At 41.8% G+C, this 22,517-nt stretch overlaps 1 protein-coding gene across 3 annotated transcripts in view; it reads left to right on the top strand.

Annotated features, from left to right (window-relative positions):
* Positions 1–21,726, top strand: part of gli3 (GLI family zinc finger 3) — a 116,538-nt gene extending 94,812 nt beyond the window's left edge. For 2 of the 3 annotated variants that reach the window (XM_055020922.1, XM_055020923.1), the window contains exons 7-15: positions 475–679; positions 2,812–3,031; positions 4,675–4,788; positions 6,153–6,293; positions 13,614–13,763; positions 13,894–14,058; positions 14,285–14,575; positions 15,803–16,196; positions 16,607–21,726. In XM_055020922.1, the coding sequence (XP_054876897.1) occupies positions 475–679; positions 2,812–3,031; positions 4,675–4,788; positions 6,153–6,293; positions 13,614–13,763; positions 13,894–14,058; positions 14,285–14,575; positions 15,803–16,196; positions 16,607–18,927 (4,001 nt within the window). In that variant the 3' untranslated portion in view covers positions 18,928–21,726. The remainder of the gene's footprint in view (positions 1–474; positions 680–2,811; positions 3,032–4,674; positions 4,789–6,152; positions 6,294–13,613; positions 13,764–13,893; positions 14,059–14,284; positions 14,576–15,802; positions 16,197–16,606) is intronic. The other variant, XM_055020924.1, reaches the window with a different exon arrangement.
* Positions 21,727–22,517: the final 791 nt, after the last annotated feature.

The following is a 22,517-nucleotide window of genomic DNA, read 5'->3' on the forward strand; positions in this document are numbered from 1 at the left end:
GGATGAAATGCAAGCAGTGCATCAAGTGACAGCTGAACACTCATTGAGATGGGCCTTTTGTCTGATGATTGACAAAAATGTCATCTGTTAGGGTTTGATTAGGTTAGAGTTTAAACAGAAATGCATGTATGAACCATCAAATGCTTTTTTTGGTTGTTTTTTAGCTGACTCCCTTGTACTGAAGCATCTAATAGTAGTTGGAAAAGCAGGTAAACTTTAAATATAGCACCAATATAAAAATTTGCTGTTGATGCCAATAAACAATATTTACCAGTATTGTATAAACTATACGTATTTCCTGACCATTTTGTCACTGAAACCATGACCTCAACGCTGACATTGCTTCCAACCTTCAGTTAAACATCCCACAATCCTCTGCTGCATCACTATCACATGACCAAACAAACACTACATGCTGCCACTATCCCTGCTTTAAACAATGCAGTAATTTCTTTCTCCATCCTCATACTCCAGATTCGCGCTTCTCAAGCCCAAGGCTTCCGGCACGGCCCAACAGGAAGCGCCCCTTGACCATCTCTCCGCTCTCTGAGCACAGCCTCGATTTGCAGACCATGATTCGTAACTCCCCGAACGCCATAGTTACCACACTGATGAACAGCTCACGCTCCAGCTCCTCCACCAGCGGCTCCTACGGACATCTCTCCGCCAGAGCAATCAGGTAGCACACTAGAAAAAGGAAATAAAATCACACAAAGTTTGGTTGTCAGAGCTGGAAAACAGTCGGACGGCGATGGCCATGTTAGATTACGGTTGGCTTGATTCATTTTTAAATTTTAGATATTCCTGGTTAAATCTGATGTCTGTTGAAATCTCCCCCTACAAATTTTAGGTTCGCTATTACCTTCCATTAAACTTTCTAAACATTAACAAATTGTCATTATAAACAGCAAATTTTATTGATTGATTTTATTGGAGTTTGCGAAAGATTTAATCTTGGCAAAAACACAAATATATTTTTTCACTCTGAAAGCCAAATCAGGCTGAAGATTTCCTGTATCACTTATATATAGCAAAAGAAGAAAAAGGAGAAATTGCTTTCTTTACTGTCAGAAGTTTTTGAGTGGCCATCACAACAGTTTAATCCCAGTCCCTTAGAAAATTAGTGGGTAGAAAATAATGTTGTGGCTTAATGTGCTATATATAGAGTTTGGATGACAACATTTAAATTCTTGTCAAAAAAAAAAAGAAAGTGGATCCATCTGGAAATGTGAGCTTGTGAGGCGGCCTATAAACCTGACTCAGATATACCACTTCAGTCTGGAGGAATGAGCCTCAAGTCCAGCAAACTATTGTGGAGGGACCCTGAAAATGTTTAAAACTTCTACTCTTGAAGAAAATGTACAAATATGTATACATCTCTAATTTTTGTGACATTTACCAGTGAATAATTTTGGTAGTCATAACTCGCTCCCTTTGCCCCGAAGCAGAAAAATTGAAGAAAGTAAGTGCTTTTGTGTCTTTCTAGACAGTATTTATAAATATGTGGTTTCAGCTCTATATGTGACTTTGGCTTCTTACCAAATTCACAAAAGACAAAATGTGTGCTGGTATGTTGATAATTGCAGCAGGAAAATTGTCTGTTTTGCAAAAACAGACATTTTGTTTTAGGTAGGACCAAAGACTCTGTGTGACTCATACGCTGCACACAGCTTACAGAGAAATGTGGCATGTTTTCCCTTTAGAATGGCATCATAATATATAAATAAAGAGTTTGGCACAAATGAGTGTATGTGTGTGCTATCGTGTCAAACGCCCGTGTGGGTGACGATCTCCCAGCCAGCCAGTCGGCCGGCTTCCCAGGCGGCTTGTGTCAGTCATCCAGCACACCTCAGGGAAACATCACATACATCATGCACCGGTACTGGTGGAGAGGCAAAGCAAAGCAGAAGAAAAGAGCGGAGAAGAGAGCAAAAATGGGAAAGATCCATTGCCCCACCCTCAGCCATTGATCAGCGATCTGTAAAAGGGAGCTGATCAATCATGCTCCACACTCAGCCACTGTCCGAGTGACAGGATCCAAATAGCCAGAGCCAACAGACTGATGAGTGATATGACAAGCCGATGGGCCTCCAAATGTGTCTCGGTCCATTGATTTCCACTCGCCTCATAATAAGATCAGCAGACATATGGGTCGCGGGTAGAGCCAATTGTCAGTGTGCAGAATGAATGAAGCCGAGCCACACAGATCCATGTTTATCCGGAGGTTTAACGATTGTTACACAGAGGAGGCTTCTGGGATTTTTATGATCAACAAAGTTAGCTCAGTTTGCAGATTAACACAGCGCCCTGCATAATTACTGATGCCCTTTGAATTGCTCCACGTTGTTGTCACATTGCAACCAAAACTTCAATGCATTTAATCAGAAATGAAAGTGTGAAATGAAAGGAAAATAGTACATGTCTTTTGTAAATAACAATAAGTGTGACATTTAACATACCATCCTACTATGAACAATTTCCAGAGAAGGAAAGAAAATGTTGTGACTTTATTTACATGGCTCCAAGATAGATTAATTGTTATTTATTATCTATATTATTTTGCCCAGTGGAGGAATGACACACTGTCTTACACAAACCACTTGATAATTCACTGTGTTAACAAGCTTTATTTCCCAGCAGCCCCCTTGGTTCCGGTATTACCACACCATCTCATGTCAGATTGCCCTCGGGGTGAGGAGTTATCCAGAACAATCCATTTACTCACTTGAACTTTCCCTTCTTTGGCTCATTGCTTCTGTAATTAATGTCTGAAGTATTGTTTAGAGATGTTTTACTCTGTCATCTCTCCAGCCCAGCTTTGAGCTTCCCCTACCCTCCAACTCCCGTGGCGTTACACGTCCACCATCAGCTGATGGGCCGCCAGCCTGGGATCGTGGGCTCAGCCTTCGGCCACAGCCCGCCGTTAGTCCACCCTACGCCGGCCTTTGCCAGCCAGCGTCCCGTGCCTGGCATCCCCCCAACTGGTCTTGGCGCCGGCGATCGCTCAGCCATCTCCAACGACTCGTCACAGGTGAGCACAGCGGCCTCTGCGATTCATCATCACGCGTTAATGGATAGCGGCGTCGCATGCCAGCCACTTGTGAATGGGATCAGCCAAGCAAGCACAGGTACAGGCAGAACCCCCGGCCCCTCAACGCTCTCCTCTCCTGGGACTTTTCTTCCTCCTACTCATGTTGTTTCTTGTTTTCAGCCTGTCGCGCACATGAGAGCGTGCCTACACCAAACAACCAGGGGCTTGTTAGCATAGAATCCCTTTGCTGAATCCATTAATCACTAGACAGAGAACAAGGATGTGGAGAGGGGGGAATATTGACATGGATGGATGGATCCAAAGGGGTTTCCCCCAGTTTTTTTTCTCAAGCCTTACGTTATGTGCGGCCCCACATTTCAAGTAAATATTCTGTTTATTACCCATCCTTTCCTTTCTCTTGAATCCCATGATTTTCAGAAATTGGACAAAACTGAATAAATGTTGTTTTGTCATTGCTTGTTTCATGAGTTAGTAACAGCTTTCTAACATTTCCATGTGGTCAGCTTCAAAACAGTAAAACAGACCCTTAGCATGATGCTACTCCCACCGTGCCTAACAGTATTTCTAGAATGGAAATCAGCATCCTGATTCCAAAACATGCATCTTGTCACTGTGGACAAATAGCTAAATATTTTTTCTCTTTTTAATTCTAAATCTTAACTTCAGCTCCCGGCTCCAGTTCCATTTGCAGCATGTCTTCCCCTTCTTCCTGAATGAAGAGTGTCACACAAACCTTTAAAAAGATTCATTTCAGTTGAGCACGAAGTTGTGGATGTTAGAATAGGTGCTTCGTTCTTGCCTCAGAAATGAATATGTAGCTCAGCTCAAATGCGACACAAGTTGGAAACACTAATCACCAAAAAGCTCAGAGTTCTCAGGAACAAAGCCACTGATCTCACTTGGTAGATGTTGAAATGTTTGGTTTTATCTTCAAAAGACTCCCTCTGCAAGAAGCTACTGCTACCATGCTTGAGTGTCCAGTCTTCCTACATTTAAAACCATCTACTTGACTCCACCAAACTTATTTTTATTTCATGTAACCATGAAGCCTATCTCCAAAAGAATGGTGGGTATTGGAAGATCTCAGTCAAGCCTGAAGAAGCAGACGCTCCTTTCCTGACCCTAAAATAAATACCTTAACACAACTCAGAAATGTGTCCTTAAACAGAGGTGAAGCAGTTGTTTAGCTATTCTCTGGAATAACACCTTCTCATTTTCCAGATGTTTGAAAGTTCTGTAAATTTTTTTTCTCTCAAATAGCTTATTGTGTTACAGAAATCCTCCCGAGGGCATATTTAGGCCAGGGCCAAAGTCAGGTCATTTATTGGTGGAATTAGTTCATAAGATTGCTTTAATTGCACTGATTAGGGACGCTAATGTGATACACTGAATTGCATAGTTCTTCGCTGGCTCAGTTTAAAGCTTCAGTTGCAGAAATCATTATGAGTCAACCCCACCAGTTTTGTCTTGTTGATTAAGTAAATAATTGGATTTGCTTATAAGCATTACATGCATTTTTAATGTTCCTATGAAGGGTAAAACTATTGGGATACTGAACACGATGCAATTAGAGGGGGAAATGATAAAGTTAGAAACATTTTTGCGTTTTGTCTTTACCGAAGGCCAAACCGACTAGCGAATCAGCTGTGAGCAGCACCGGCGACCCCATGCATCACAAGCGGTCCAAAATGAAACCGGAGGATGAGTTGCCGAGTCCCGGAGCGGTGAGTGTGCAGGTGGGTTTTGTCTCCTCAATTAGGTCGCCTTAAATTGAATTTGGGCCAAATCTAAAAAAAAAAAAAGAAATGAATTGGACCTTTTTGTTCTTCAAAGTGCCTTCTTATGACTTGACGCTTTATAAATAAATTCAATTTACCATCAGTTACTGACTCTATTGTTGAGTCATTTGTCCAGAGCTACAAGCTCAGCATTTCTTTAAATCCAGGGTTGTTCAAAGTGCATCTTATCTTTTTGTCCAAATAAATTAAAGTGTCCAGAATAACATCCAATATATTTATTTTCTGCAGAGTTACAGAAGGTTGTTAAAGAACTACATTTACTATACAGTGAGTTGGCAAAATATAGCCAGTGTTTTCAGGACCGATCCATGTTCTATAGGTCATCTTGAAGGCCTTTGCAAAATTTTTGCACATCTGGCAATAACTTGCACTCATATGTAATTGTTCAGACTGATTTTACACTGCTGTCTTTTCTCTCAACTTGTGTAAATCTCCACTTCTTTATCTTAAATCTGAATTCCTGGGAGTTTCCCATTGTTCCGAGTAGGAGTCAAGCAGAAATCACCAGCTGCAGACACTCATGATCAATAGTAAGATTTTTATGGGACTTGGCCTTGTCAAGTTAAGGCATTCCTGAACCTTCATCAACACTCAAAAGATGATCTCTTACAAACTCAAAGGAATGCACTAAATTGTTATTTTCAAAAGCCATTGCAGTTTACTGTTATATAATCATTCTACTCTACGAAAAGGACATTTCATATAAGCTAATATTTGAATTGTTTGTTCAGTTCAAATATGAAAGATGACAATCATAATGAGAGCGACAATTATACGCAGTGCTGGGTCTTTGCAAAGTGGCTACAACAGCACTCAATCTTTATTCTTTTGCATGTGGCTGTTTTGTTGGTGTTTTCTGCTCTTATCACTTAGTTTCCAATGCGACACAATCACTTAGCTTTTGTAGGACAAAAGGGAAAATTGATTTTGCTCTCGCTAAATCAAAAAAATTTAAGGGGCTTTGAAAAAGTGAAAGTAAAATGTAAGCAAATGGCAGACATTTGCATTGGTGGGGGAAATAAACTGGGGTTTGCAGTGGAAGCCTCTTCTGCAGTAGCTTAGAGTCTATGCTTGTTGAGGATAAAATCTTCCAAAAGTTGAGTGGCTTCATCTGCCATATTTACCTCTCATAGAGTTGAGCAAGGCCAGAAACACAAGGTTCAGACATGTAGGCAACAACTCTCTGCTGTGCCTGTGAAAAATCTAATTTATGATTATATGTTTGTGAGCTGAAGCATATGTTATTAAACACCACTAGTGTCACATCAGTCTCAATGTATCGGTTCTCACTGGTTACTCAGGACCATCCTGATGGGATGACTCTGGTGAAGGAGGAAGGCAACAAAGACGAGAGCAAACAGGAACCGGAGGTGGTTTACGAGACAAACTGCCACTGGGAGAACTGCTGCCGTGAGTTTGACACCCAGGAACAGCTGGTACAAGTAAGTATCCAGCAGACCTCACAATACAAAGTCTTTCTTCCTTTGTAGTCTTCCATAAGTAAACGCATATTTAACACAGCTTCCCATTTTCTCGGTATATACCTACCAGCAAACTAACCCCAAGATCAAACAATATAGTAAGTGAAATTACCAAAAACACAAGTACTCCATCTCAGACTAGAGGTCTCAGTTAGAGGGGGGAATTTTAAACATTCATTATAATTAGAAAAACATTTTTTTTAAAAGTATAGCTTGTTTGGAAGTATAGCTAGGAGATTAGGAGCATTACAAGAGCAAAGGAACAATGCCTCTCCATAAGATTGGCTTTCTTTACAAGACCAGTAAGACACAACAGGTGTACAACCCTACAGAGGTGCTCAAAAAACAGACAAACTGTGTTTTTTTTTCTCAACCTATTTCCCCAGACCTCTGCTTCTGTGTCTGGCAGGCCACAGTAGAGTGAGGGCCTTGAGCGGTGAATGTTAGTAATGCTGAATTCCTGATTGGTTCCATGTAGTGGTAGTGATAATGGGCTCAGAAGCTGGAGTCCCATCTCACAGCTGGATGGTGTGAACTTATTTGGCAGGTTAAGTCTCACAGAATTCTGTGTACTCTACCAGACCGAACCAACTCCCTGTCTGTTATCGTAATTCTCACAGACGCCTGGAGATGGAAGTTCCCTGATCATACTTCGCCTGTGGCTCTGTGGAAAGCTAAAAAAAAAAAAATGCCATTAGCGTAATCATCGTGTCACCCCTACTGTGGCCAGAGGTGCTTTTAGCTTGGCTTAGCAGCATCTGAATCACTTACCCTTCATCTGAGCGGGAAACCAAACTGGAGTTGGACAAGCGATGAAATTACACCCATACAAGCGATGGGGAAGTGCTCACACACAGGTGCAGCTGAGAAACACATCAGGACACATCTGATAGAAAGATCCTAAGCTCTCCACAGCTGTCTACTTGCCGTCTTGACATCGCAATCCTCAGCTGCGGTGGTAACCCCTATCTATAATTGATATCCTCAGCACAAAATGGGCTTGCCTCCCGTGTTTGAAGGGCTCAGCTCAAAAGGTTGAGGATCTTGACAACTTCTTGCCCCTGTTTCAGGAGGTGGGATGGGTAAAAGCAGTTGGGAAAGGAATGGAGGCGAATATTGCTCACCTTCTCCCCCTGCTGTTCTCACAGCTAGGTTGCCATCGTAAGGAAACAATATGTCCTCTCTGATTAATTTCCATGTTCTGTCTTGGAATGTTTTTTTTCTGGCATCAAACTTTCTGATATGACATTTTATTTCTCATTTTTAATGCACATGGAGATATGCGGAGAGATGCCAATAACAGTCCTCGCCTACAGACTCCCTGCCCCTCTAATTCAGCAGAGCGGACGGGAAAATGCTCTTATCTCTCCACACCCCCACCCCCTCAGTAATAGGATAAGTACAGTATTTGGACCACAGTGGCTCTCTTCACTCTCTGGGAGGGGTTTGGGATGGCAGCAGTGGTGGTGGTGGAGGGAATTTCCATATACCCAAACAATGGCGCGTCCCTTCCCCCGTACTTGTCTTCTGAAACAGCTTCAGGGAGGAAAGAAAAAAAAATCATCAGTTTCCCCTTAGCTGAAACAGTTTTAATGTTTAAGTTTCATTTTCAGAAGTGCTTGACAAGTCTGTAAAGACGTATTCACTTTCTGAAGTGTTACATGTAAGAAATCCACAGTGAAATTTTGCTTTTTCTTTGTTGTTGGCCTAATTTTTTAATTAAGCTTTCACGCCACCCTCATTGCTCTCCCCCTTGTACAAAAGCGGTTCCTGTAGTGCTCTTGATGCATATTTCTACACTCCTCAAACATTCTTTTCACCGGCGTTCCCTGTATCAGATGCGTATAAGCATTCACGGTGCCACCGATAAGATAAACATCAAATCTATGCAATTTGGCCCACTTTATCAGGCCTACCCAGTCAGCAAAAGCGAGGCGGGTGTCAGTTTTGTAGTTTGTGAGATTTATTTTATTTCTACTCGTTCTACCTCTCCATCGTGGTTTAAGCTCAACATTCTCTTGCCCTCCCCCGTCTTTTTGGGGACGCTTCCCCCTCTCTCTCATTTTCTATTTTGCTTTCTCCCCTCCTCTTTTTCCCCTCAGAGGGAATACTTTTAAAGATAAGGCCTGGTGGCTTCTTTAATGTATCTCTTGAAGTTGGCTTTTATTCAGCTTTTTGTCGCCATAGAGGCCAACCCCTTATTGGCATAATTTCCTATTATTACAGTCTTGCTCAACAACCTTATTAGTATTTTTTTGTTGATCTTTTCGAACATTTTCACAGCAGGTAAGTCTACAAGGACACAGTGTGGATAACTTAGTGACATTGTCACTGTATTTAGCAACTTCTCAGACCTCCAGTGACTCTGAAAAAAAAGCAACAACTTGCAATAAGTCTAATTACTTTTACTGGTGTTATTGGAGATTCCTAGAGTCTGACATTAAAGCACAAATTGATCTTAGTTTACTAATAACGACCAACGGGTTTTTGCCGTGGACCCCAGCCCCGTCCCAGAACACTGACAGGTGGCTCCGTCTTCGCTCTGTAGATTCAGTATCCAGACTGCAGATGAGCCTTCTGGCCAATCTTTCAATCACAGCAAGAGGCAAATGTAAAATTTTCTTTCTCCAAAAAAAAAAAAAAAATCTCTCTACTGCTCCAAGTTCATTTTCGGAAAGGAAGCTCAAATGTTGAGGTTCACTTCTAAAAATCATCACTAAAAGAACATTTTTCAGCCAGTTATTGGCAGAAATGCCAATAACAAACCCAATTTATCTAATAGCAGTAGGTGAAAGATTTAGATATGGTGTTTCAGTGGACTTTTAAGCAAACAAAATATTTCCAAAGTTCATTATTAGGGCTGCTGAAGGTAATAGAGGTTCATGGGTTTTATCACCAGGTCAAACACACACTTGGCATTGTAATGCTCTCAGATGGAAAGCTGTTACTCCATGTGTGCAGCCTTGTTAAAACTCCTGTTGTGTGCTTCCCCAGTGTTAAAGAATGATAAACGCCGGCACAGTCTGAAAGCACCCCCCCCTTCAGCCCTCTCTGGCTGCTGGCACAGGCCTTTAATTGGTAAAACGCTGCTTTTTTTGATCATGAGAAGGATTAGGCCCTTATCTGTCTAGAGTATCTTATTCCAAGATGAAAAGACTGCTGAATTACACATGCCAATTTCAGCTCCCTGCCCCCTGCTTCTCATTCGCTTTCTCTCATCCTCCCTCCTTTTCTCCCTAACCCACTCTCAATTCCCACTTTCATTTAATCTCTCTCTCTACCTCTCATTGCCTTCCATCTTTTCCTTTTCTGTGCTTTTTTTCTCCCCACCTCTCTTTATATAAAGCATTTCAGCAACTGACATCACAAAAGAGCATATGATTTATTAGGCAATGTTTGATAAAGCTAAACGGTGTTGCGGGTCCCATCGCTTTGTGAAATTGCCTTGTAAACAGACCCTCTTTTCATGCACGCTTGCATTCTAATGCATGAAGGCAGCGTCCCAAAGAGGGTTTGATAAGGAAACATGGAAATGAATACTGAAGTGAACAAATAGTGGGAAGTAGCAGAGAAGAAAATGATATGATTTAGTGTATTCCAATATCAAGCGATGAGCTGTTGGAATACAGCATAAAGCTCTAATTCAAATGGTCAAATCTGCAAGCAGCATTGAATGACCCTTGCACTTTAGTGGTCAGAAGCTTTGAGCCTGGAATTATTTTAGTGTCTGTGAATAATACATAAAAGCATTTTTTTGGACTTCAACGATCTCTCTTTGAGTTGTGCCAACTTTTTGTTTGGCGACAAAGGTTTGGAAAAGACCACAATCCTGTAAGTGTTTGGCTGGGGACTGCACAGAAACTTTTAATGTTCTTGGAGATTGGTTTTTAAAGTCTGGCCATGCCCGTGTACTTGGCCAGGCTTCAATATTTTATTTATTTATATTTCTGCAAACCATTAAACATTTAATGAATGGGTAAATCTGTTTGCCGTTGTTTGAGTTCACCCATGTAAACTGTACAAAAACAATCCTTTTATCCAAAATGACCAACTTCCTGTTGAGGTTATAAGTGTTGAATAGCAGTACTAAATTTTACAAGCTTCTGTCAAAGGAGTGTTTAAATTTGTTGAAGTTAAGAAGGTCAAAGATGGACATCATTAAGTAAAAAAGGACTTTTTGTCAACGATTTTCTGGTTGGCCACAACCACGTCCCTAAATCAAGCTTTTGATAACTTTCAGTTCTCCATGCCTTAAAAGAATAATGATCAAGTTTGAAGCCGACACATAGGAGGAATTTCTATTGAAGGGAAAAGCTAGAGATGGCAAAAGAGTTTGAATGTGGCATTTTTTTATACAAAACAGCACACTTCTTGTTCAGTGCATGCCTGTTTTAGAGTTTTTTTTTGGTAGATACTTGCCTGTAGAACATTTTGTAATTTTAACATTCCATTAAAACAGTGCTTCTCAAATAGTGGGGCGCGCCCCCTTTGGGGGTCGCGGTGCGATACCTGGGGGGGCGCGTGTGATCCTGGGGAACAGGCTTTTTTTTTGGCTGTACTAGTATAAAGTGTAATTGCGCACAGTAGGCGGCAGTGGCGCTCTCATTGTTACTTCTGTCACGTTTGCGACAGTGCAACATTTTACGACTTACAAGACAACAGGTTTGCCTTGGTTAGCAGTGTTAAGTCAACAAAAGGCTCCGACTGCGTTCTGTCTATGGCCTCCATTATTCAACAACCCCCAACATGAAAAAGTTTTTAACAGGGATGAAAAGAAAAGCGGAGAGAGACAAAGATAATGAGACAACAGAAAGAAGAAGAGGAAATACGACGAGGCGTATTTAGCGCTTGGCTTCACTGTGACTACAGTTGGAGAAGAGGAAAGACCGGTGTGTTTGCTGTGTCTAAAAATGCTCGCAGCGGACAGCATGAAGCCAAATAAATTAGCGCGTCACTTAAATACGTTACATCCCAATCACGGCGGTAAGCCGCTAGAGTTTTTTCAGCGAAAACGTGCTGAATATTGCCAACAGTCATCCCGCTTTGTGAAGGCTACTTCAGTAAACCATCGAGCGCTGCTAGCATCATATAAGGTGGCATACCAAATTGCGCAGTGCAAAAAGCCCCACACCATAGCAGAGGAGCTGATACTGCCTGCAGTAGACATGGATAGTCACGGTGGAGAGTGGGGGGCGCGAATAGTTTTCTTCTTGATATGGGGGGCGTAACGGAAAATAATTGAGAAGCACTGCATTAAAATAAGGTGAATGTTGAGGGTGTTAGTCAAAGGAACTACTGTTTAGGAGTTGTTGTAGTTGAGCCATTTTCCAACTTTTCTTACTTTCACTTCAAAATTTCCTGACTTTTTGAGCATGTTCAACCCGCTATTGATACAACCCAGGCCTTTTTTCCCATCTTTGGTGCTGTTGCCTAAGTAGTGCTGTATGTTAGCTGTGAACCACAGGGGGCTGAACCAAGAGAACAGGGCCTGCACCTGTGCGTGTGTGGAAGTACACAGTTCATACGTCACAGCCAGTGCCTGTGTCCCCGGTGTCCATGTCCCATGCGTTTCCTGTCGTGCAGCTCCCTCCTAAATCCATCTTGGTGGCATTTTTACAGTTGTTGGCCGATAAGCTGGCAGGGGGAAGATGAATAACCCACCGCGCCACCGCTATCAGCACCTGTTTGTCGATTTAGCCGACCAACGGGACCTGTCTGCTCAGCATGGAGATTATTGATTCAATAAGAATTGCCATTAGATCATGCCATTAGGTTTCTCTGCAGTCCTGCCCCCCCTTTCACTTCCCCCTGCGGTGTTGCCTGTCCCCCTGACTGTCAGCCCAGAGCCTAATGCATCACGGCCGTCAACAACCTCCTTCATTTGTTCAAACAGTAAATATGTGTGAGTGTGCCAGCTGCCAGCGCATGATCCAACTCTACAGCACTCTGCCATCGCTCTCAGCTGCAGGATATCGAACACAGGTCACAGCAGACCGATCGCTTGCCGCTGGGATTCCCTCTTGAAGACGGAGAAAAAGAGAGAAAGAGTCAGTTTTTTTTAACCACTGGCCAACATGGGAAGGAGATTGATTTACAGTCTCTGATCATCAAATTTTCCAGCCATTCTCCCCTGTAGTTCTGGGCTTGTCACTTAAAATTACAGAAACGCCTCACGAGAATTACGGTTGCTATCTGATGATAAAATGAATAGAAATAGTATTAATTCATCCTAACATCCATTGCAAATAATTGGTAAAAACAAATTAGAGATTAGCAGAAGCATATAGGCCATCAATATGTATTTAATGACATTTTCTGGTTGCAACATGACAAAATACAAAATATTTAAGGATATTAATTGGATGGCAACAGTCATGCTTTATAGTGAATTAATTTAATCATTTGTCAGCGATTGCCTTTAGTGGAAAATGAAAACCAGTGGGGTGTCTGCTGGATGTCAAGGTCATGATTGTGTTGAAGGTTCAAGAAGGCCTGTGAAGAAACAGTGAGTGTGTGATAAAGTTATGTTGTTGACCATTTTTCTGGGCTAAATCTTTGTTTTCTTGTCCTATTTTTATTTAGTCCCTGCAATGGATTATTATTAAAAATTATTCAACAAAAGACAACATTCTGAAGCTTTTCAACTTAAAGTCGGTTTACTTGTATTCTGCCCAGAGGTTAAAAAAAGCCTTTTTTTCTGTTTCTTTGGAATGTCATAACAGCACTGGTTTCCTTGAGGATATTGTGTCTCTCCGGGTTTAAATTGCCATGAGAAAAGGCACTCCAGAGGCCACCTCTCTGTTGTCTTTTAAAGATGTTGACTTTTTTCCCCAGAGGGTTGTAGCTTTTTTCCCCCTCCCCTCTTCACCTCTTCTATTCTTTCAACATTCACCACTTTCCTGTTTTTAAAATGTAGTTTAGTGGAAAAAAAGAAAAACAGAGAAAATGGAAATGCTTGACTGGACTTACAAAGGCTTCATATTTCAGAAGCTTTGACTGAATTTCTGATTTTTCACCCCTCTGCCATTTCTTGTGCTTTTTAAGCCACAGTTTGGAAGTCGCAACCGCAGCACAACTGTCAGCTCTTGTCACAAAGTGACGAGGACCCAAACTCATGTCAAGTGTCAAGCACAGTGTCAAAAATCTTTTTTCACTTTTCGAAAATTAAATTAGTAAAAGGATAAAAGCCTCAAAGGGAAATTACCTTTCAGAAAAATTGAATGGAGAAGAGCAGTAAAGTTGTTTTTCAAAATGAACAAAATTTGCTTTTTGTCCCTCTAGCACATCAACAATGACCACATCCATGGAGAAAAGAAGGAATTTGTGTGCCGATGGGAGGAATGCTCTCGAGAGCAGAAGCCCTTCAAGGCACAGTACATGCTGGTGGTCCACATGCGCAGACATACTGGGGAAAAACCGCACAAGTGCACAGTAAGGATCCTCACAAACGTCAATATAACCCGATTTGCAGATGATATTATATTGTGGATGTTATTACATATTTCATAGCTAAATATAAAAAAAAACTAAAGTGTATGGGATAACGTTTTTCCATCTTCAGTTTGAAGGCTGCACTAAGGCCTACTCTCGCCTGGAAAACCTGAAAACTCACTTACGTTCCCATACTGGTGAGAAACCTTATGTGTGCGAACATGAAGGCTGTAACAAGGCTTTTTCCAATGCGTCGGATCGGGCCAAGCATCAGAACCGAACACACTCAAATGAGGTATTAACATATGTCCATCATCTGATTTGATGATGGATCTATCATTCATCATGACCTATCATGATGGTTGATAGGTCCATCATGACTTATGGACCCATCATCCATAGGTCATGATGATGGTAAAAATTATTTTGATAGTATGTAGAGTGTGCAATTATGACATATCAAATTTGAAGGAAGCCTGTTCGAATATACTCATTCAATTCTGATGTTTGTTCTCCTTCAGAAACCGTACGTGTGCAAAATCCCAGGCTGCACTAAGCGCTACACAGACCCCAGCTCCTTACGGAAGCACGTAAAGACGGTACACGGGCCAGAGGCGCATGTCACCAAGAAACAGCGCGGCGATTATCCACGCCCTCCACCTCAGCCCCGGGAACCTGGAGGCAACAGCCAGGGCAGGTCGCCCGGACAGCTGCCCCTGGGTGGATACACGGACCAAAGGGAGTACAACCACGCTACCTCAAAACAAGATGAATGTCTGCAGGTGAAATCTATCAAGACAGAGAAGCCAATGGTAAGACTTCAATTTTTGCTCAAGCATCCACTTTGTCTTTAGTTTACTAACGTTCAAACAGTGATTAATTTATAGTTTTAAGTGTATTTGAAGAAAGGGTTTTCACACTGACCTCTTCTAATGAATACATCTTTTCCTCTATCCAAATGCTTTGGCATTTCTCTCCATTCCTTTCTAAGGACAGTGGGTAATCAGGTGAGATGGGTTTGACACTACATTCGTTCGCCCTTCATCTCATCCTGCTGCTTTGGAAGAAAGTCTGCCAGCCTGACTTTCACCATAAGCATGCCGAATGTGTTCCCAATCCGGTTCTCCATCTCCAATTCACCACAACCATTCAAAAAATATTAGTTCCTCTCTTTTTTTAGCACTTCTGTTATTTTTATTATTGCAATGCTTTCCTGTGAGCTCTGCTCATGCAATTGGAAATATCCATAATTTGAGATGCACCTTTAAGTAATCAAATGAACAAGAAAATTTCAACCTTGATTGACCTTCATTAATGACCAGCTCAACAAATAATCTTTTTATATGATCAGTAAACTCGTCATGCTACCTGGTCAACGTTGGCTGCAACACGCTTCACAGTGGGTGCTGTAACTCAGTGAAGAAGTCTAAATATCAGCTATTTTCAGTGTCAATAGCATCTTTAAAATTTAATAAGTTTTGAAAAGTTATTTTAAAAGAAGCAATTTTATCAATTGTATAAAAGAGTGAGATTGTGAGACTTTCATCAGATAACAGGAAGGTGCTCTTTTATTCTTTTAAGCTTTCAATTTCTGCTCTTCATTGAACATGTTGGATTTGTTGATATAATTGATAAGATAGGAAAGTAAAGATTTTAATTTTGTCTTAAATTAATAAAAATCTTGTTTTACAGAAATTATTATTTCATATGCTTAATATTATTAAGCATATAATGATTTGTTTAATAACATAATGTTATGTTGTTAACGTAATGTTAAAAACATAACATGTTGTTAACGTAATAATGTCAACATTATTATGTTAATATGTTATTAACATATTAGGGCAGAAAAAAATCAACAAAATGTATATTGGTGCATCTCATTCAATGCCCAGTAGTGCAAACTTTCACAATATTACAGGAATTCCATCTTTTGCACTACATTGCGTCCTTGTCATGCCATGGTATATGTTTATTTGCATGATTTTCATTAAAACTTTTAATTACCTTGCTGCCTTCTATTTGTCTGCGTCCATCAGACGTCTCAGCCAAGCCCTGGCGGTCAGTCTACATGCAGCAGTGACCAGTCCCCCATCAGCGCCTATCCCAGCAGTGGAGTCCAGCTTGCTGTGAGCGCTGGACGCTCGCCAGGGGAGGGGCTGGAGGAAGACGAGGAGGAAGAGGAAAACGAAGAGGAGGTGGAGGAGGAGTGTGAGGGCGAGCCAGCCCCCATTATGGACTCCACGGTGTCCACGGCCACCGCGGCCATGCTGACCCTGCAGGCGAGGCGAAGCATCGGCCGGCCCCTGCGCTGGATGGAGCACATGAAGATGGAGAGGCTAAAGCAGGTGAACGGAGCGCTGCCCAGGCTTGGGTCCCTGTCTCCCACACCACCCCCTAAAAGTTCAGCAATGCCCAATATCCTGGGGAAGGGTAAGTGTAACTTTGTGAAACTTTTGCTAAATTTCCACAGGCCTAACATCTTGTGTTCATTTTATTACTCCAAAACACCTGTAGTCAGAATTTACAGAGCTGAATGATTCTGATTCCCATCTTACTGGCTCTGCCTGAAGGGTTGAGGAAAAACAAATGTTGAAAGAGGTTCTGTTCCACTGCAAAATAGTATCAAGATGTACATCATATCAGAGAGAACAGCATGTAATATGATGTTTCATGGCCAATTGCAGCTAGTTGTCCATGGTAACATCTGTTTGAGAGATCTCTCCACACTTAACTTTTCTTGGCTTCTTCTCTCTAATCCTCCTGTAATGTTTCTTTCATCACACTACATTTTCCTTGGTTTCTCTAAAGCCTTCCTAACGTTCTTTCTCCGCTCTTCTCAGGATCATGCTTGGGCAGGCAGTGGGGGTTGCCTGCTCCTCAGCCACCTGCTCACACTGAGTTGGCCAGCACGGAGCTAACAGTGCTCAATTTGCTCCAAGACCGGCGCGATAGCAGCGGGAGCGCCGCCAGTTCAGCCTACCTGAGCAGCAGCCGACGCTCTTCGGGAATCTCTCCCTGCTTCTCCAGCCGGCGCTCCAGCCAGGCTTCCCAGGGTGATGGCATGATGCCGTCCCAGCGCCACCGCCGCCTCCACAATCTCAGTTCCAGTGACTCTTATGACCCCATCTCCACAGATGCCTCCCGCCGATCCAGTGAGGCTAGCCAGTACGGCGGTGGAGTAGTAGGAGGAGGCGTTGGAGCACTCTCAGGTGGGAGTTGTGGAGGCGGAGGAGGAGTTGGCTTTGGAGGAGGAGGTGGGTCACGAGGAATGCTCAATTTAACCCCTGCGCAGCATTACCGCCTTAAGGCAAAGTATGCAGCAGCTACTGGCGGCCCACCCCCAACACCTCTACCCAACATGGAACGCATGAGTCTGAAGACCCGCATGGCCATGATGGAGGAGGGTAGCAGCAATCATAGTCTACCGCCTTTAGTCCGACCACCCCGTTGTGGTGAAGACCCTGGAAGGTACAACAATGGGTTTATGGGGCATGGAGGTTATAGAAGGAGGGTTCTTTATCCTGGCGAGGGAACTCTGAATGGAAACCGAAGGGCGAGTGACCCAGTGCGGACACAGGCTCCTGAAACTTGTAGTTTGCCTCCAGTTCAACGATTCAACAGCCTTAATAATCTCAATCCTCTTCCCCCTCTGGCTCATAACACTACAGCTGAATATCGAAGTTTTAGCCTTCAGAACTACACACGCTCAGAGGGCAACCTGCAGAGAGGCTTGCAGCATTCATCAAACACTGGCAGCATTGCAGAAAATGCAGCCTTGGAAGCCCTGGCAATGGAGGATGATGGCGTAGCCGGCTTATTTCTTGGAGATGAAGATATTTTGCCAGATGATTTGGTGCAGTATCTGCATTCCCAAGAACAACTGGGTGGTGTTTCATACATTCAAAATGAAGGGCAAATAGATTCTAGCCAAAGGGACAACACCTACCCCGCTGTGGAAGCAGGGGTAAACTGTACCTTCCCTGAATCTCACTATCTCCAGCCACAGCAGATACTAGAGAGGAAGAGTCCTAGTAAGCTTCCCATTCAGTGGAATGAAGTAAGCTCAGGTAGTGTTGAAAGGTCTCCCCAAAGGTTACAAAGCCACCACATGCAATGCGAAAGGTGGCCTGAGCCAACAACTGCATCAACTGGCAGGTTACGAAACACACTGATTCCCCAGCAGGTGTCTGTGGATTTCCACGGCAGCTGCCCACAGGCTAACCAGTCGCAAAGTACTAGTTATGTTAACCATGGGGTGAAGCTGGAGACACTGCCCAATTCCTGCATGGAGATGAGAGGTACCAGCATGTCTAACATCTCACAGGGTATCAATGGGGCTCTTCCTCAAGGTCTTAAACAGCAGATGTCCAATGGGGCTTTGAAACAGAGTCATTTCCAACAGAACAACAGTAGAACCATGTGGCAGATTGGAAACAATCTCATGCTTACCAGGGCCTCCATGGACAGTGTACCCAACTTGTCCCAGGGAACCGTTCCAGATCATAATCAACCAGTACATGCTCCATATCCACCAATAAACAATTACAAAAATGTAGTCAAAACCCAGCAGTACTTCAATCCACAGCCGAATGAAATCGACCAACACCCCAGCCAACCCCAACAGCTACAGAGGAGTGGAGACCAGTGTTCTCTTGTGTGTGATGTATCAGGGCTAAAACTAGAGAACCTAGATCATGGAAACATGGTACAAACCTTTTCAGATTGTCTTACTTATGGACCAGCCGACTGCAAGTCCTCTTCCTTCCCTGTGTTGAAAGAGCAGAGTTTGTTAGAGTCCATGGCAGCATCTGAGGGACCAGGCAGCTGCAACAGAACCACAAATGCCCTTCCCTCCCCTGGTACAGATCTAGTCAGTAGCACAGTTGATGGCCAAGTTCCAGGAATATTAGACGAAGGTGTAAATCTGGACTTTGCCGCCATCCTGGAGGACGGCTACGATCAGGGAAGCCTGGTCTCTGAGGTACTGAGTCCCTCTATGTTCCAGGGCCTGTCTAGGACCTCATCACGCCTCACCACACCTCAAGGATCCACCACCTTCAACAGTGTTGCTCCCGGTCTCAGCAACATGGCCATTGGAGACATGAGTTCCCTCCTCACCACCCTCGCTGAGGAGAGCAAGTTCTTAGCTATAATGCAATAGCTGCTCCTTCTCTCCACTTTCTCCTCCAAAAGGGATGTAAAATGAAAACAGAAAGAGGAAAACAATTGGTGTATGTGAAGATTAAGACACACGAAGTGGCAATTAAAGGAACCTTATAAGAAGTTACCGTTCCCAAACCATTTTATATTAGGAAAATATCATCCCCAACAGAACAGGGATGTGCCATGAATATGTACAGATAAAATTATATTCCTTTTCTGGAATCAAGGCTATTTTTGGAAGCCCTTTTCTTTGTATTTGTTGGTGAGACAAAGCTCATCTTCCTTGAGTCAGTATTGTGTCACCGTTTTAGCTGTTTGTAAAAATGCATGTAACTCCAGTAAAACCTTGAACACTGTCTGTAGGACTAGAAAGACCAGCCCCACGTGCCAACCTTCCTAACGTCACAGGTACACACAGCGGCTGAGACATGGGTCGTCAGTTTGAAAGGCCCTGCGGACAACTTTATACATCATAGTTTTAATTTGTGCTATATTCTCATTTGTTTGTGTTGCTTTTGTCAATCTGTAAAATGTTTCAGTGCTTTGACCAAGTTTTACCAAGTGGTATTTTCGTCAACCCCCTCCCAATCAAACGAAAAAAAAAAGGACTACAACTCCAAGTCTTCAGCCTCTGTAGATCGTTGTCTACTTGATATCTTAATGGCTTTATTTTAGTTAGTCTGGTAAGGTACTCACAAGTGTTTGTAGAGGTGTTTTTGTATTCTGTTTGTGGTTCGATTTTTGATGTTGGATTTTACAACTCTTCAGAATTGATCTGTAAACGGACGCTCTGTTCTATACATCTTGGTGCTTTGCGTGTGGTTACCTGGATCGATATGAGTACTTCTATGGTTTTGAAATGTCTTAGCTCATGAAAAGGTCTTCAGCATAGAGGTCCTGTAAACATGATGTGTTTTTGTTTGATTGTAAATTGTATGTATTGTTTTCTCCAAAGCTCTTAAAATGTATAATGTGTACTAGGGGTGTGATGGCTCATGTATACGCCCTTGAGCCACCATGGTACAGACGTCACTTGAAGTACACGCAGTCAAATGTCACATAGGTCAGTCACAGGTGATCACCACTCCTAGTCAAAGAAGCTTTTTACTGCTTTTTTGTTAAATACTATGAGAAAAGATGAATAGATTGACAGACTTTCTAAAGCACTCCTCACCAAATCAATGCAAGAATGGCTGGCAACAATTACAAGCATAACTCTGAAGATTAGCAGTGTGGAGAGTAAGGGTTTCCAGTGATATGGGAACAATGAAGAATGAACATTGGCAAGTTGTTCATATCACAGAGGGCTTATGATAAGCAGTATTATATGTCTTTTATACATTTGACATCATGTACATCCACGGGAGTTGGGATTGCTCAGGTCTTTTACGATCTATTCTAGTTACACACTTCCACCATCTGGAGAGGCTTTTCTTAGGTTTTATACTTCAACCACTACAAAACAACACAAGAATAATGCTGTATTAGGGGAACTCTATGGATCACTTATAGGAAAAGCAGCAAGACTCCTTCAGGGGCTGGAGCCTCACAGCCTCAGTGTGCGTCATTTCTGCCAGCTGTCTTATTTAGGACCCCATAATGGAAACACACAGAGCTGACAGGCGGCCGTGAAATAAAATAGCTTCCTTGCACCTAAGTTATGCTTTGTGTAGTTCAGACACATTTTTAATTTTCCCAAAGTTCATCACAAGCACCACCTCGTGTTCAAACAGCAAATTGCTATTAAATGCTTATTGATCCAGAGTTTTCAAATTAGGAGAAGTTACCTAGTTATTCTGTCTTGTCATTTGTTTGGAATTAAGTTTTCAAATTAAATTAAAAAGACTAAATGGAAGCATTTTTTGCATTTAGGAAGTTTTGGACCTTTTTTTATTTGATGCTAAGGTAAGTTATTTTCAAACTAAAAAATAACTTCAATATTTTTGTCCTTGCTTATCCTCTGCCAGTACAAAAATCTTACCAGTAAATACTGAAAGAACATATTGCATTTGCCTCTGTGCTGTCATGGCGTACCTGTACCAACTTCACGTGTGCTATCACACCCCTAATGCTTACTGCCATCAAGTATTGCAGAGACTTTGTCCAGCAGTGTTAGTTTTGCCTTGCAGTCTTCTGCCGCTGCGCACTGATTATTGAGGAGTTTACCTTTCATTCAACATTGGAACAATGAGGTACAAAAGTGTTTTTTTTATGTTTTTCTTTTTTTTTATTTGTCCTTGGGTACTTTTGCCATTTTTGTAGCTGTGCATTGGAGTTCTATTTTTTGTTATTTCCAAGAAGTAGAGATCATTTCCTTTGGTAGAAGGAAATGGGCTGAGGTATGTGCCTTAAACGAGAGAGATCACTGCCAATCTTCCATTGTGAATACTGAGAAAAAGGTGAAACTTTAAAACCTAAAAGGAAATTAAAGAGAACATTTATATAAGGAAAGTCTGAATATCTGAAAAGTAAAGATTTGCAACATACATTGTACTTTTTCTTTTATTTTCCAAGTTTCCACATTTATTGTGCTTTTATATAAATATATATATATATATAAATATATATATATGTAAATAAAATACTCTTTCTGTAGATTTAGCAAATGAAACGTGGAGTATCCTGGGACCAATAAAGAACTTTGAAATCAAGGATTCCCAGGCCCCCCTCAGTTAGAGGAGGGGCAGATCTGGCTGCAGCGCTCTGCACCTTCGCCAGAAGAACCGCGTCACACTTTTATAACTGACAACAAATGTTTGTATGGTTTTAATAAAAAAAAAAAAAAAAATTAAAATATATTTTTAGACTCTGGGAATTTTTTTTTCATGTGACAGTTTTGGATTATAAAGACAGATTACAAAAATGATCTAAACCATTGTTCTTCCAAAGGAAAATCTAACTGTAAATGTTAGATGCTTATATGGAAAACACAGAAAGGAGGTAAGAGTGAATGCTATTTTAATAAATGAAACAATTTTATAAACTATAAATATACTCACATTTGTTTAGCTGCATGACAAATATTTGACATATTTTTCCAGGGCACTGTAAAGAACGCAACCTCTTGCACAACAGGCAGCTATTGATTTTATTGATTACAAATTAAGTTAGCTATGATCATTTGTGATTATCAGCAGAGAGCTGCTGAAGCTCTAACTGAATAAAACACAAACGTAAAAACACGGATCATGTTCCACACAAAGCCCAAATATTACTACAATCCCCACTTACTGCCTATTAAATTGCTTGTCAGATTAAACCAAAATCTGCAGCGTTCAGCTCCCCTGATTAGCGGGTTTCAAGCTGATTCAGACTGAAGGAGATGTTTAGGATGAGAGACTTAAAATAGTTTTGGATTGTGAAAAGACAAGCTGAAGTGCTCAGACTGGACAAAGACAAAGCGTTCCCTTCATGCATGTTGGAACATAGGATTCAGTTTCATCATAAAAATGTTCAAGTATGAATGTTAGTCACATAAAATATAATTAATACCAAATGGGGCAGCAAATCTTCAACAAAATCAGATAAAGATGTTGCAGAGCCTCCTTACTAAACATCCAGGCCTGATACTGAGTGTAAAACATACAA

This window comes from Poeciliopsis prolifica, unplaced genomic scaffold, assembly GCF_027474105.1.
Source record: "Poeciliopsis prolifica strain line A6 unplaced genomic scaffold, Auburn_PproV2 SCAFFOLD072, whole genome shotgun sequence".
NCBI lineage: Eukaryota > Metazoa > Chordata > Actinopteri > Cyprinodontiformes > Poeciliidae > Poeciliopsis > Poeciliopsis prolifica.